At 38.4% G+C, this 15,753-nt stretch overlaps 1 protein-coding gene across 3 annotated transcripts in view; it reads left to right on the top strand.

The window, feature by feature from the left end:
* Positions 1-15,203, top strand: part of LOC101856239 (UDP-N-acetylglucosamine--peptide N-acetylglucosaminyltransferase 110 kDa subunit) — a 22,491-nt gene extending 7,288 nt beyond the window's left edge. The window contains exons 1-19 of one of the 3 annotated variants that reach the window (XM_013091219.1): positions 290-394; positions 2,482-2,598; positions 3,157-3,236; positions 3,680-3,769; positions 4,073-4,178; positions 4,618-4,758; positions 5,366-5,466; positions 6,128-6,281; positions 6,581-6,682; positions 6,926-7,105; positions 7,406-7,564; positions 8,197-8,412; positions 9,260-9,541; positions 10,196-10,384; positions 10,742-10,888; positions 11,355-11,495; positions 12,318-12,444; positions 12,812-12,935; positions 13,983-15,203. In XM_013091219.1, coding sequence (XP_012946673.1) covers positions 305-394; positions 2,482-2,598; positions 3,157-3,236; positions 3,680-3,769; positions 4,073-4,178; positions 4,618-4,758; positions 5,366-5,466; positions 6,128-6,281; positions 6,581-6,682; positions 6,926-7,105; positions 7,406-7,564; positions 8,197-8,412; positions 9,260-9,541; positions 10,196-10,384; positions 10,742-10,888; positions 11,355-11,495; positions 12,318-12,444; positions 12,812-12,935; positions 13,983-14,160 — 2,724 coding nt within the window. In that variant the 5' untranslated portion in view covers positions 290-304 and the 3' untranslated portion in view covers positions 14,161-15,203. Of the gene's footprint in view, positions 1-289; positions 395-2,481; positions 2,599-3,156; positions 3,237-3,679; positions 3,770-4,072; positions 4,179-4,617; positions 4,759-5,365; positions 5,467-6,127; positions 6,282-6,580; positions 6,683-6,925; positions 7,106-7,405; positions 7,565-8,196; positions 8,413-9,259; positions 9,542-10,195; positions 10,385-10,741; positions 10,889-11,354; positions 11,496-12,317; positions 12,445-12,811; positions 12,936-13,982 lie in introns of those variants that run through there. The other 2 variants (XM_005091431.3, XM_013091211.2) reach the window with 2 other exon arrangements.
* Positions 15,204-15,753: the final 550 nt, after the last annotated feature.

The following is a 15,753-nucleotide window of genomic DNA, read 5'->3' as shown; positions in this document are numbered from 1 at the left end:
ATATAGCTTTATGCACAACTCCATTTATAAGAGAAATAGAGGCTTATGGTGAAGTTAATTTTGTATGATTTTTCAGAAGGCTTAAAAAAAAAAAAAGGATATAAATTATTAGGATTATCTTAAATTTTTTACTGAAATATTTTGATTTAATCCAAAATAATTAATTGTATTGATCTTGAGGCTTAGGCATTCGAGTCTCTCAAGGAACAATTTTTCAACGAATTTCTGGGATTGTTGATATTTCTGGAAAGCCTGTTTAGCATGGTAGAGAGTAACTGTTATATTTATGTTCAAATTAAAAATTATGTGTTCACATTTGTTTCAGGATCTGTATTGCGTGAGAAGTGATTTGGGGAACTTGTTGAAGGCATTGGGACGTCTGGATGAAGCCAAGGTAAGACAGAAACACTGACTGGGTCTGATATAGTCAGTTATGACAACTGGCGTGTACTCGTTAAACTAACATAAGTATGCCTTCCATAGTGATGCAAGCATTCCCAAATATGCTAATCTTTTTTGTTTGATCCCAGACTAAGCAAACTGTTGATGATACAACCATATTTTTTTGGAACAATGCAAAGTATTGAGGAGGTCATGCGTTTGGGATAATTGGTTAATAATTTTTCAAAGGATTTTCCATCCTGAAATTGAAGATTGGGAAGGTGGGGGTGGCTTTAGAAAAGAAATGTGTACACTGTCCTTTTACCATACTACAATGTGGTGAGGGTTTTGAAAAGAATGTGTACGAATAGTTCCTAGAAGTTCATGTAAAGTGCAATACTTTCATGAACTTTGGTGGCTTACTCATCAACAGTTTGCTGAATTTGCAGACGAAGAGCAGCAGTGGCGCAGATTTCCTCCCCCCATTTTCTTTGAACTAATAACCAAACTTTTTATGACTAAAGGGAATTGGGGGGGAATAATGCTGGGTCTTTAAATTTCTGGAGCAATTGAGAAAGATGTGGTCGGGTCCATAACCTATTTGTGGATGGTAAAGAAGGGAATTTGCAATGTAAAAAGTTTGGTGCAATATAACTTTTGTTTTCAGCTCTCCCATCCCACTTATAGATTTGAATCATTTCACAGCTCGTTATTTGTGCTCACTGGAAAAAATGGCATTTTTCATTTTATGGCTACTTGTACTTTTCTGGAATGCTGTAGAGGCCTCATCGATGAGGAGGCTTCCAACGGCAGATATTTCAAAATTATTCATTCTACTTCACAATGGTATTTAATGAATCTGAACACGAAAGTGCCTCTTTCCAGTGAGCACCATCTTGGGAATGCTTTAAGTTTTAAGTTTATAAAACAGCTTTGCAAGTGCACATGCACACACGCAAGAGAGTTGTGTGTTGAGAAATTTCTCTCTTCCCTTGTATGTCTTTTCCTGTCTTACTGTATTGGCCAAGATCCCATTCCACACTAAACTGTCCAATACTTGCCTGTCTTTTTCTCATCTTTTTTAGCACTTTCTCAAGGGAAAAAATCTGTTGGGTTTTGCATCTGAGGCAAGCGGATTTTTAAGCTAATGGTTCTCCTTTTTTAATTTCTGGTTTTATAAATAGATGGAGGATGCTATCTTCTAGTTCGACAGAGACTTCAAAAGAGCCACAGTGATGGAAATGTTGGCTCCCTCTTCTGATGGAACTGGCACAGCTGGGTATGAATTTATGAAGTTATGACTTTCTTTGTCTTCAAGGTATTGTACTGTGTTAATGTTTTGTCTTATTTATCTATTCGTGGCTCTTTCATTGAAAAACTATTTCACTGGCTCAGAAACTGAAACTGCAAATTGAGAAAATTTACCGCCCTCTTTGTCCAGGTAAGAGTCACTTTTTTGTCCTTTTTTCCCCCCCTTTTTTTTCCTTCTCCAAACAAAACAAAAGTCTTAAAATTTGTGTTTTTGCTTTCTCTTTTCAAAGTAAGTTGCAGTGATGTAGGGGTCTGCAAACATGCCAGGTATTGCGCGGGGATGTCTGAGCAGACATCTTGCAGCAAGCTGCGCGCTGCAAGCGATTGCGTTGCCGTGCCCTTTCAGTGCAGAATAAGTAGTTCTTTGATTATTGAGTTGGCGTATGTTTTGGGGATTCATCACCTTTATATCTCAAATTGACTAGTAATTACTCTTGTGGAGTGTTTGAACTGACAACTGATGCACCCAAAGGGCATGGCGTTGAGTGATGCGAGCTATCAGGAAACTAAAGGCTGAGCTATTTTTCCATAACAGCCTTTATTTTTCAATAGTGACCTTGCGCGAAGCGAATGCAAAAAGCATACCAGGCAGTATCTTCAGACTTAAAAGAAATCAGTCTGCGAGCAGCTATCTTGCCAGCATTTAGCGCGCGCCAGATATAATAGCAGCAGCAGTGCGAGCGCACAGCGTAGCTATAGCGCAGGCAGCAGCAGCAAATGCAGCAGCGTTCTAAAGCCTTGAACCCAACTAATTTTGATGTTTTGGCCCTTTCCCATGTCCGGTTTCAGGCATGTTATCTCAAAGCTATTGAGACCTGTCCAAATTTTGCTGTTGCATGGAGTAACTTGGGATGTGTATTCAATGCTCAAGGAGAGATCTGGCTAGCCATACATCATTTTGAAAAGGTAACCCCCCCCCCCCCCCCCCGTTGTTTTATCTTCTAAAGAATCTGATGTGCTTGATAGTGCCCACACACATTGGATATTTAGACCTATGTTGTTTTGGTTCATTAGTGTTGTTGGCTTGACATAAGTAATGCTAGGCTGTAACGACATATTATTTAATGTAGTCGAAATTGTTCTAAAATATTGTAATTTCAATGTTTGGATGTTGATGTATAGTTTTTCATAATTGATATTGGAGTTTATGTAAAGAAAGCAAGGGTTGAGCTATTATCATTTATGTTATCGCGTACAGTATTGTATGTGCTACCAATTTGCAGAGAAACTAGCCTTGCCCACGGATTTGCATTCTTTAACACTTTTTAATTCATCTTGGGAGTAGGATAGTACATTTGATACTGGGGTTGTTAAGAAAGAATGACTGATATCTTTCCTTCAAGTGCTCAATTTATAAATTCATAGACATTAGACTTCAAACCTGCTTTCTGATTTATGTAGCAGCCTCATGAACCCATGTTCTAAAATGTGTTTTCTTTAATTTTGCTTATGTTTCTGTTTCAGGCTGTTGCTCTTGATCCTAATTTCCTCGATGCATACATCAACCTTGGAAATGTTCTCAAGGAAGCCAGGATCTTTGACAGGTAAGATTTATATTGCCTGACATAAGAATACGTCTCTAGTTTACATTGGTTATTTTTTTTATCTCCTGTCTGAAACGGTGCCAATATATGTGTCCCTATCTGGATGTAAGAAAGTTGTCTTTCAGAGCACTCAATTATTTAGATTGATAAGAGTAGGTCAACTCTAATCCTCTTAATTGTACTATCAGCAGGCCTGCCATTCATTCCGATTTAATTGGGATACCCTTATTTTATTCCCAAATCTCAAGCATCCTGATTTCAATTGAGTGTCCCAATTTTTGTTCAGTCTGTTGCGCCAGATTTTTGGCAGGTCTGTATCAGTTATACTGATGTCATTTTTTTACAGGTGATTTATGAAAACATGTTAGCTTTGTTCATCGCCTGGAATGGTGTTTGATTTTATGGACAGAAAATAATCAGTTGTCATATATTTTTACTTTCAGATCTGTGGCAGCTTATTTGAGAGCCTTGAACTTGAGTCCTAACCATGCTGTGGTCCATGGCAACTTGGCCTGTGTCTATTATGAACAAGGGTGAGTCTCACCGAGAAGAGCGCCTTTTCAGTTGGCAGTAAAAAATTTTTGTCTTCTGATACATGGACTTTAGTATGGATGTGTATATTTATGATAATCTGCTAATGTGATGGAATTTAAACTGAAAGAACATTTTACATGTATGAAGTATTTGACACATCAAATTGTCCCTTCCTAATACCTTTAGTTTATAATGACAGTCAGGTTTTAGATTTTAAAACGTTTCTTTAGGGCTTAAAATTGTGTAATTTTGTGACCAATATAGTTTTCAAACCATGATAATATTCTGTTCCATATTTTCAGACTGATCGACCTTGCCATTGACACATACAAAAGAGCCATTGAGCTACAGCCAAACTTTCCAGATGCTTATTGCAATTTGGCGAATGCTCTTAAAGAGAAGGGACAGGTACGTTTTTAAAGTTGTACTCGTTCTGTCCGGTTTAAAAAAAAAAAAAGATAGAGCTGTACCATTACTGTAAAAAAAAAGTAACTTGGCCATGCTTTTCATAGTGAATCAAAAACATTGAGGTTTACTCATTATTCTTTCTACAGGGACATGTTTGCTTGATTTTTGTGTCGGTGAAGCAATTTGAACAAGATGTGAATTGATATATGGGGTACTTTGTAAGAAACAATTTTGGTTTGTGAATTGATGTGAGTTCAGCCAAATATTTCCAACTTTTTGTGTTGATTGAAGTGTGGTAATAAATGTACTGTATGAAAGTTATAGAGCTTTTGGTATTAACTCCTATTTTGATATTACTATTAGGTGAATATTTATCAAAGGTAGTGTATGTTTGCAGTCTTCACATGTTGACTGACTGACTTTTTCCCCACTGAAATAGGTGAAGGAAGCTGAAGATTGTTACAACACAGCTCTCCGATTAAGTCCAACCCATGCTGATTCTCTTAACAACTTGGCCAACATCAAACGGGAGCAAGGAAACACAGAGGAGGCTGTGAGGCTCTATTTGAAGGCTTTGGAGGTATGTTACATTTGTTAAAGCTACCTATTTGGCGACCACATGGTATATATTTTTTTTTTCTTGTCTTGTGACAAGAAGAACTTAAATATTTGACAAAGATTTTAATTATAATAATGGAGATAATTTAAATGGCGCATACTACTGTGTGCACGTAGCTTTAGAGGCTCTACATAAATCCAAGTACAAAGAGCGAAACTGAAAAGATTAGTATTTCTTTATTTATATGTACACACAAAAGAAATGACTCGCACACCCATACGTAGACACACACTCATTATGAGCTATACAGTACATAGTGTAACGTACATTATGTAAACGGGAGGTTAACAAAAGTACAATTAGATAGTTATTTACATATTGTACTAAAAAATTAAGCTACTGAGCAGGAAATTATTTTATTAGATGTGTCTTTGGATCTTCAGAGGTATGTTTTGAATGTCATCTCAAGATGTTTTGTTATTGTGATTATTGTGTTCTCTGTCAGCTTTAGTGTTCTTTGAAAGATTATTTATTTTTGGCATCTGTAAGCCTGGTTTTTTAAAGTGTACTTTATGCCATATTTAATTGTGTGTTAGGATTGCAGCTGAATTATTTTATTATTTTTCAGGTCTACCCAGAGTTCGCTGTTGCTCATTCTAACTTGGCAAGTGTTCTACAGCAACAAGGAAAACTACACGAAGCACTCATGCATTACAAGGAGGCAATAAGGTGAGTTGAATTTAAGCATTGCACAACTGCCTTGTACACCACTGATTTTGTGAAACGCAAAAGAATATTTATATGTGAGGCATCATGATGAAACCAGGTGCTCATGAAAATAATGAAATCAGCATACACACATACACACACCAGCATTTATTCGCCCTTTGGACAATTTTAATAGATTTTTTCTTTTTTGGGCTCAACACCTTTTATGTTTATTTTCAAAAACTCCAAATACCAAAAAATTGATGAGCGGCTGATAGTAATATCGAATGGCCTGTGACACTGGATCATAAGATATGTGTAAGGTGCTTTGTTCAGATATTTTCTCTTTTCAATTTGGGTTCATTCATTGGGAAATAAGGTGAGGATGCTTGAGGATTAAAATAAAATTTAAAAAATATTAGGTTAAGTAAAACAATTGTATGGAAAAGTTGTCTTCAGAGGCTGAAATTAAAAGCGTCTTGTACTACAGGGGTTGGTAAATACCTTAGTACAATGTCTATTTTACACTGTTATGAATGTACAGTCAAGCTCGTTCTGTTGTTGAGGAGAAAAGTTGCTGGACTGATATTTTGTTTAAACTAATAAATGTAACTGAAAGTGTAGCCCTTTTTGCTTTTGCTGAAAAATTGGAACTGAACCATGCCCTTTTGTTTTCTTGCAGGATCTCACCGACTTTTGCGGATGCATATTCCAACATGGGAAATACATTGAAGGAAATGCAAGACATACAGGGAGCTTTGCAGTGCTACACTCGTGCCATCCAAATAAATCCAGCATTTGCAGATGCTCACAGCAACCTTGCTTCAATCCATAAGGTGAGGTCTCAGGTGTTATTTTCTCTCCTTGTTAATGATTGTTTTTCTTGATCGTGTGCAGCACCATTTTTTAATTTTTTATTTGGGGGGGAGGGGGTTTGTTGTACTGATACACATATGGGGGGGGGGGGGGGGGGGGGGGGGGTTTTTACTGATACACATATATATGGGGGGGGGGGGGGGTATTTAGAGGCCAAGGTTTGATCAGGGACATGTTGTTTGTCCACAACATTGTGAAAGATGCACGTCGGATTTGTCACAGATTGTATAATGTTGGGTTTTTTCTCTCTCAACTGCAGGATTCTGGCAATATCCCTGAAGCCATTGCCTCGTACCGAACTGCCTTGAAGCTGAAACCTGATTTCCCTGATGCCTATTGCAACCTTGCTCACTGCCTACAGGTCAGTAGAACACATGTGACAAACGTTGTGGTCTTTCTTTCTGAAGTTTTTGTGAAAGGACGGTTGCTTCCGTGATGTTTCCTTCCCTTTACTTTTTGGAAACTTAATGCTGTTGGTGCCATATCTTTCTTAACAACACACAGCTGATATTTTCTATTTTATGCGCACAGTCGCTCATGTCCATTCACTAAGGATATCACAAGGACAGTTTCAGTATTTTTAAATATATTTTTTTTCCTGCAGATTGTTTGTGACTGGACAGACTACCCCAGTCGTATGAAGCGCCTTGTGCAGATAGTGCAGGACCAGCTGGAAAAGAACAGACTTCCCTCAGTTCATCCCCACCACAGCATGCTGTATCCACTGACACACTCGATGAGGAAGGCCATTGCTGCCAGACATGCTAGTCTTTGTCTTGAAAAGGTGTGTGAAAACTACTTTTGGTCGCAATATGTAGTTTCTGTGTCTTTTTTCCCCCCTGAAATGCATTGGATTTTTGAGAACGAGGGGAGCATCTATTGTGATGCAGCAGCTTTTTATCGATTTCTAGAATATGGAGGGTTTTCAAGGTTAGCGTACAGTATTTTTGATAACGTTTTAAAGGCTTTGTCCTATTTTTGGTTTTCAAGAGTGAATTCTAAAGGACAGTAGAGAGTGTTCTATATTATCTTTAATGTTATGTCCTTTTTGTGTTTTTCATGTGGGCGACCCTCTGTTTTTCAGATCAATGTCCTTCACAAACCTGCCTACCAGCACCAGAAAGAACGCCTGTCAAGTGGAGGTCGCCTTCGCGTTGGATATGTCAGTTCAGACTTTGGAAACCACCCTACCTCTCATCTCATGCAGAGTGTTCCTGGTAATCATGACAAAAGCAGAGTGGAGGTAAGTGGTACGGTCAAAGTAAGCTGTTCTGTGTGGGGTTACTTCTCAAAAACACTTGAGGTTTATTGTTTACATCTGTGAGTGTGAGAACTGTTTGTGCCTACTCTAAAAAGTAGAGGTATGTATAAAGTGCAGTTGCTATTCTGCCCAGGCTTTGTGAAAGGAATGCTTTTTTAAAACTGGGTTCATATATTGAGCGCTTGTTATTTATGAAAATAAGAACTGAAAAATTCATTTCATCTAAATTCTGAGATAGGCTGCAGTTGAAGAATCCTTGTATGCAATTTCTATTTGTGCCGTTAGGCATTTTTTGTTTGGTTGTCTTCATCAAATGGTGAGTTAGTGCTGCAGCTGGGCACTTTTTTTTGTGAGAATGCAGATTGTTGATGAGAAATTATTTTGTTCTACTTTGCATGCATCAAAGCAGACCAGGTTTTTCTGACAAGTGATTTTCTTGATTTGAATTGATGCAAAATTATGAGCAGGTGGCATATTACCTAATTTCCTTTTATGAGGTTAGGTCCGTAAACCCTGCTGACAATTGTTTATTTTTCGTTTTTATTGTTGCAGCCAACTTCAAATATGTTTGATGCTCTAGGTTAAATTCTTTTTTGTCACATTTTTGTTTTCAGATTTTCTGCTATTCACTAAGCCCAGATGATGGCACCACTTTCAGACAGAAAATTTCTGTTGAGGCTGAGCATTTCATAGATCTATCAAAGATTCCGTGCAACGGCAAGGCTGCCGATAGAATCAACGCCGACGGTATTGACATCCTTGTGAATATGAATGGATACACAAAAGGAGCCAGAAATGAACTGTTTGCTCTGAGACCCGCTCCAATTCAGGTATGCAAATAGTCTTGTTTCGAAAACTCAGTAGGGCACTCTCAAATTTAAGTCTTCATTACTCTTGGAGGTAGGGACAGGCATGTCTTGAGGTTTGTGTCTTATCCTCTGTAAATGGTTGGTCAACCCAAATCATGCTTTTTTTTGTGTGAACAGGTTATTTGTCTGAGAATTTTTAAAATGAAGTTTCTTTTGTCTCTATGCAAGCATCAAAGCAGACCAGGTTTTTCTGACAGATGATTTTCTTGATTTGAATTGATGCAAAATTATGAGCAGGGGGCATATTACCTAATTTCCTTTTATGAGGTTAGGTCCGTAAACCCTGCTGACAGTTTATTTCATTTTCGTTGTCTTTTTACTATGAAAGTGTTACTTGTTTAAAATCTTGGTTTATTGTTTTATTAAAAAAACTTAAAATTTTTAAGCTGAATGATTTTTGCTATTCTAAAGCCTGTTTGTAAGATCATTGAAAGTAGACATTTCTTGATGTGTTGAGGGTTTACTGTTGAGTGAAAACTCTTGTTTAGTGGGTGGTTGGCGGGTGCTCTGGTGTGGTTTGCTTCTTTTTTCCTATCAAACGTCTATCTTCCTTATCTCCCCTCATTCTTTTTTGTGTTTGTTACTCTCTTGTAACACCTCTAATCTTCTGGCACTCATATGACCGTATGCAGTTGCAAACGCAGTAAAACCTCTACTAAAATTAAACTAAAACTTGTTTTTTGTTGGTTTTTTGTGGCAAATTGAGTCAAGAGTTTGATGTCATTTTAATAATCTGTGCCCTGGCAGGAAGAAGGAAGTAATTCAACACTTGTCACGATTGGGAATTTTTTTTCTTCCAAAATTTCAGGTGATGTGGCTAGGCTACCCAGGCACCTCAGGGGCCTCCTTTATGGACTACATCATCACAGACAAAATCACGTCTCCAGCTGAACTGACGTCCCAGTACTCTGAGAAACTGGCGTTTATGAAGGACACCTTTTTCATTGGGGATCACATGAACATGTTCCCTCACATGCAGCACCATCTGGTGGTGCGAGTCACTGATGCTAACGGCGTGCCCACAAAGGGTGTCATGTACCTCAATTCTGTTGATCTGGAGCCCATCAAGGCCCTTGCCACAGCCATTGAGGTAAGGGAAACTTGTGAACACAATGAAGTTTCTTTTGTCTCTATGCATGCATCAAAGCAGACCAGGTTTTTCTGACAAGTGATTTTCTTGATTTGAATTGATGCTAAATTATGAGCAGGTGGCATATTACCTAATTTCCTTTTATGAGGTTAGGTCCGTAAACCCTGCTGACAGTTCCTTTTATTTCAATTTCGTTGTCACCATTTCACCACTTTTGAAAATGATTTTTATCTTGGCTTACTTTTCTTTACTGTTAGTATGTGCAAGCTGTCTACTTTCATGTTTATATCATGTTTGTAACAACTGCCTGTTCTTCTTACTAGTAGTTTGGTAATATGTTTGTTGACTTAAGCACTGATTGTAGTTGACTTTGACTCTGATAATGTTTGTTGTTGGTTTTCGGGGATCTGTTGCCATGGACTATGTCAGTTTTAATCACTGTGGGTGGTTGGCGGGTGCTCTGATGTGGTTTGCTTCTTCTTTCCTATCAGACATCTATCGTCCTTATCTCCCTTTCTTCTTTTTTATGTTTGTTACTCTCTTGTAACACCTGTAATCTTCTGGCGCTCATATGACCTTATGCAGTTGCGAGTGCCGTAAAACGTCTACTAAACAAAGTTTTAATCAGTGTGCCTGTTCTATTCACGTTTTCAGGAGGTAACTCACACTGGCCTCCATGGAGTCACTACTGACGATGCTAATGGTGAGCCGGCCTCTGTTGTCACCACCATCATCGAGTTGCCGCCCACTGTGATCCAGTCTTTCCAGACCATGGTGTCCTCTAACCAAGCCCAAATCATGGTCAACAACATCGTCATTCAGAATGGACTCACTACCAATCAGGTAGGATTCTCTCGCATTGTTGTACCCATTTGTGGTCTGCTTGCTGTGCTTGTTGGTCATTCTGGGTTTTTTTAAGAAGCAAAATTGTGGAAGTTTAGCTGGGATGTGTTGAAGTCTTCATGAGTGTGGGTAGCTGTGTTCCCAATATGAATGGTTATACTCAATATCATCTCCCCAAATATGCTGTATTACTTGTAATTCCTTTTTTTCTTGAAATAACGCATAGTGAAAGTCATGTGCATCGCATATATTTTGTTTTCAATAAGTTTTACAGTTAGCTTTGGTTTATTCATCTGGGTCATTGTTATAATATTCTTTTGAATTCCCTTTTCTAATATGCCTAATGTTTCTGTTCAGACCAACAACAAGTCTGCAACGGGGGAAGAAATACCGCGCTGTATCATCCTGTCAGCCCGCGGGCAGTACGGCTTGCCTGATGAGGTGGTGGTCTACTGCAACTTCAATCAGCTCTACAAAATTGACCCCAACACTCTGGAGATGTGGGTGAGTGCTTAGGCATGGGTGGTTGAGTACATTTGCAGTGGAGCTCTTGACCAGGAAACGTGTAGCATACATTCCTGTTTATGGAGTGTGCCTTGAATGTACAGATAGTAGTCTTGATGTTGACCAGACACAATGTAGGCTTGTTTAAAGGCAAAAGGATTTGGTTCATTAAGACCTGTATCTGAAAGGAAATACAGCAGTGTTGAAAAAAATCCAAGTGAATTTTCGTTTTTCTTCGTGGCCTCTTTCTGTTTCGTATTGCCTTTCTTTTTCATTCTTTAGCTGAAGTCATTTGTTATATATCTATATATCTCACATTTGAGAAACTTTTTATTGAATTTTAGCCTCCGGTATGTCTGTCAGATTGGCTTGTTGTACATTGACTGGTTTTTTATACAATGTGAGTCCCTTTTTTTTTTGTTAGCTTCATCATTTATCCTATATTTTGTTTGTGTGTGTTTTCCAGTGTGAAATCCTGAAGCAAGTACCAAACAGTGTCTTGTGGCTTCTGAGATTTCCTGCTGTGGGTGAAACAAACATCCATCAAACTGCAACGAACAATGGTCTGCCTCCTGGTCGAATCGTCTTTTCAAATGTAGCACCAAAGGTGAGAAATTGTATTTCGCCTGTAGGATATTCCTGTCCTCGTTTATATTAATGGCTGCACGGTTTAGGCTCTTGTGGTGCTCTTGCTTTTCTGTTAGGGGTTTCAACACATAGGCTTCATTTCAACTTTAAATCAGAGTTGTTTTGTGGCATTTTGGGAGCATGTAATAGGAAGAACAGAGTAAATAAGTCGTTTCATGCCCCCAGTTTGGCCCAACATAAGAAATGCGTGGGTCTCATTGTTCCGCTATTTAGCGGATTTCTGCTACCACCATTTCCTCCGTTAAACCACCACTGTCTGTACATAATCAAGATTGTAAATATTATTCGGTAAGTGACTCTTTTACTTGAAATTATTTTTCAAACCCTCAAGTTAGTATGAAATAACCTTGTTTTGATAAATTGATGGGTTTTTTTATCAGCATTCTAGGGTTAAACAGTATACATGTAATAATAATGGGTGTCTCGAAAAAATGGTCCTCTTTCGCGATCAAGCGGAGAGTTCCTCCTTCTTAAAAATTCGCAATTGAGACCCATGAAAATGACATCCTATGAAGGTATTGATGTGTTGGATGATACGGAAAGATTTAGTTTTGCTTTTTTAAAAATCTCAGGTTGTTTCAATCTGTTGACCTTGGACAATTTATTGACTAACAGGATTAGACATAAAAAAGAAAAGGCAGGCAGTTCATTAATAAGAAAACCAGTCAATTGAAATATTTGTTTTCATTAGATATCATCTTATAGATTGGGATTTTTTAATGAAAGCTTGTTTATGATCTAGAAGCTGTGAACTAAAGTTGTATTTATATGTGCTTTTTAGGAAGAACATGTGCGAAGAGGTCAGCTGGCGGATGTTTGTTTGGATACACCTCTCTGCAATGGCCATACCACTGGCATGGATGTCTTGTGGGCAGGAACACCAATGGTTACCTTCCCAGGTAATATTTGTAAGTTCAAAAAATTTTGTAATACGGTATTTTCTTATTTAGAATTCATTTGACTGTGCTTCATAAGTTGAGGTCAAGAGTACATCTTAAAATGTTGCCATGCCTGGCCTCTGCCAATTGAAAGGGTTGTTTTAGCATCACAGTCAGGGTAGATTTTTGTGTTTGTTCTGATTTTCCAAGTGCACTTAGTCCTAGTATTCGATGGAAGGTTTTTCGGACTCGAGCTCTGGTAGAAGCTAAAGAATTAAGTGTGCATGATTTCCTGTTTTCAGAATCTTGAGGTCATAAAGATGTATGTATACATTTGTGAATTTTCATACTTGCATTCCTCTCTGTTTCTAATGTGTGTTATGTCAATATTTTTCAGCTGAGACCTTGGCATCACGTGTTGCATCTAGTCAGCTCCACTCTCTGGGTTGCCCTGAGCTGGTTGCTCACACAAAGGAGGACTATGTGAAGATTGCGGTCAAGCTTGGAACAGACCCTCAGTAGTGAGTATCTTTTTTATTTAAGCACTACTTTCTTTTTTTTTTAAATGGAAGGGATCACGTTTCTCCGAGCAGGCAAGAGGTTACTTTTTTATCAGTTACCAGAGAATGGTCTTCTCTTGTTAACTTACAGCGCCGTATGTGCCAGTGCCGGTAACATATTGCGTCCGAATGCCCTCGGGGAGAGGGTGTGCCACGAAAGACTTCTACTTTAGCTATTAATGAAAGATTTACTTTGCTAACCTTGTAAGAGAAGACTTCTGGTTAAGTTGTGTGTTTTTCTTGTTTCGCTAGCGCACAGTGACTTTTTCAGTGGGATCAAAAGTTGGCGCAGATTTCAGTTGCAAACTCGCCATTTTCAAATCAGCTCTGCTCGGCAGTGCACAAAGTCTTGAGTTTGTTTCGAGAAGTCACTGGCACTGTCTACATTAGTGAGCTTATCATTGTCTATGTGGATTACTACCTGATAGTGATAGTGAGCGACAGAAACTTGAGTGAAAAAAAATAGATCCCAAAAGCCCACTTGTCCAGCTCTCGTGCTATTTACTTTACTATTCATTTTTCTTTCTGATACTATGTTTTCGTTGTACGTTTTTCTGTAATTGTTTTACAACCAAACCCTTCATTCCTGCACTGTTAAGAGGGCTCTCAAAGTTCAAGACACCCCACAAAAAAACCTCTATCTTTTTATCACACTTCCATTCTCCTACAATTTTGCATTAATTATTCAGCCCATTCATTTTCTTTTCAGAAAATATTTTTTCATTATTGTAGGACATGTTTGTGATTTTATACAATTTTTTTTTAGTGAGGTACCCTGTTGTTTTTTTGCATAGTTATTCCCCTTCTCTCAAGGATGGGGAGGTCCCAGCTGGCCTTGCCTGCTAAGTGCGAGAGGGTTTATATTTTCACCCCTAACCAGCTGTCCCGATACATTCTCTGAATTCGAGGCTTGGCTGTACTTCCTGTTTCATCTTTTTTTACGTGATTGTCTCAATTAGCATTCTTCAAACTGTAACCCTTTTTTTTTTCTGCTTCTCCTTTCTCCAGTTTGCAAGGCATGAAGACCAAAGTGTGGAAGGCCCGCACGTCAAGTCCACTGTTCAACACCCAGATCTACGCCAACAATTTGGAAAACCTATTTGAGCGAATGTGGGAGCGCTACGAGCAGGGGCTGGAACCGGGACATCTCACACAGCCTTGGGACATGCTCAACGGAAATGCATAATGGCTAACTTGTATTTGTTTCATTTGGACAGCGTCATTTTTGCATGTATAGCTTTTGTTTTGTCTTTATTTGTTGTTGAATTTTAGGTGGGGTTGTTTTTTTTCTTTTATAGATTGTGTAAAACTTCTACACCACCATGGAAGTGTTTGAAACTTGTTTTGAGTTTTTTGTTTTGTGGTCTGGACAGGTTGTCTGAATTGATGACATTGGACTACCCTGTGTCAGTTTCAAGGGTTTAGGCCAGTTGGGCTAGTCTGTGTTTCTTTTAACTTCCATGGTGAGGGAAGATGGTCCTGTGTATCAATAACAACTGTTGTACTTGGTTTATTTAATATTATGTAAATATTTTCAGCCAGTCATGTACATACACGCCCTCTGGGCATTTCAGATGCTTCTTTTTGCAGACGAGTTTTCAACCTTAGCTCTAAGTGGATTCCACTATTTAGCAAACAATGTGTAATTTAACTGTGTCATTGCTATGTAATGAAAATCACTTCAGCTATTTATTTTATGTTATGCATCTTGTCATGCCGAGACGCAAGTTTCTCTGTAAATTTGTTCAGTAAAAGTTACTTTGACTTTGATCTCTCTCTGTAATCAGTGGGTGGGAACCCCCTACCATGTTATTTGGACAAATTGTGTATGCATGTGTATAGGCTCTTGTATAGCATGACTGTTGTTCTTGCTCTTCATACATGTGTCTGTCTTCTTTTCTTTTTTTAACCAGAAACGATACTGGGGTTTGATTGGGTTGTTTTTTTGTTGTGGCTCATTTCGTTTTGTCACTGCAGATTCTATAAATAGCTATACGTTTGGTGGAGGCCATGTTGTGCCTGATATGCCTGTTTTTTTGTTTTTTTTTCTTCTTCAGTTTTTTCTTGTATTATATTTCCTCCCTTGCACTCCACAAGTGCTGCACATGTTATGTCCTATTTATTGTGGAAGATGGAGATGGTATAACATGGCCTTGCCTTCTTCTTTGTATATTGCACTGAGCTAAGTTTGTGGACATCGCATTCAATAAAACTGGTGATATCAAGAGATTTTCTGCTTCCTGTTTTGATTTGATATATTTCAGCAGTTATAAGTTATATGTCTCTTACTGGGTTTTTTTGTTGTTTTTTTTCCTAATTGCCAAGTTGTTTCCTTACTAAGTTCTTCAGGTTTTTGGGGGGGCTGACAGGGTTTCTGTGTTACAATGCAGGAAAACGAACTCCTATGCTTGCATAAAGTTCAACGAGAAGTGGATTGGAACCAACTGATGAAACTAGAGCCATTTTCACGCTACCGGTATCTGCTCAGTCTATGGTTGTAGACATTGGGTATGGGTGGTTGGTGGATGCTCTGGTGTGGTTTGCTCCTTCTTTCCTATCAAACATCTATTGCCCTTGTCTCTCCTCCTGTTTTTGTGTTTGTTACTCTCTTGTCACATTTTTAATAATCTTTGACACTTGTGTGACTTAAGTGGTTGGTTGGCGGGTGCTCAGTTGTGGTTTGCTTCTTCTTTCCTATCTAACATCTATCCTCCTTTTTTGTGTTTGTTACTCTCTTGTTACACCTCTAATCTTCGGCACATATATGACCTTATTGTGT

This window comes from Aplysia californica, unplaced genomic scaffold (assembly GCF_000002075.1).
Source record: "Aplysia californica isolate F4 #8 unplaced genomic scaffold, AplCal3.0 scaffold00030, whole genome shotgun sequence".
NCBI classification, from domain to species: Eukaryota; Metazoa; Mollusca; class Gastropoda; order Aplysiida; family Aplysiidae; genus Aplysia; species Aplysia californica.
Note: the sequence above shows the minus strand (reverse complement) of the source record. Positions and strands in the feature narration are given on the sequence as shown.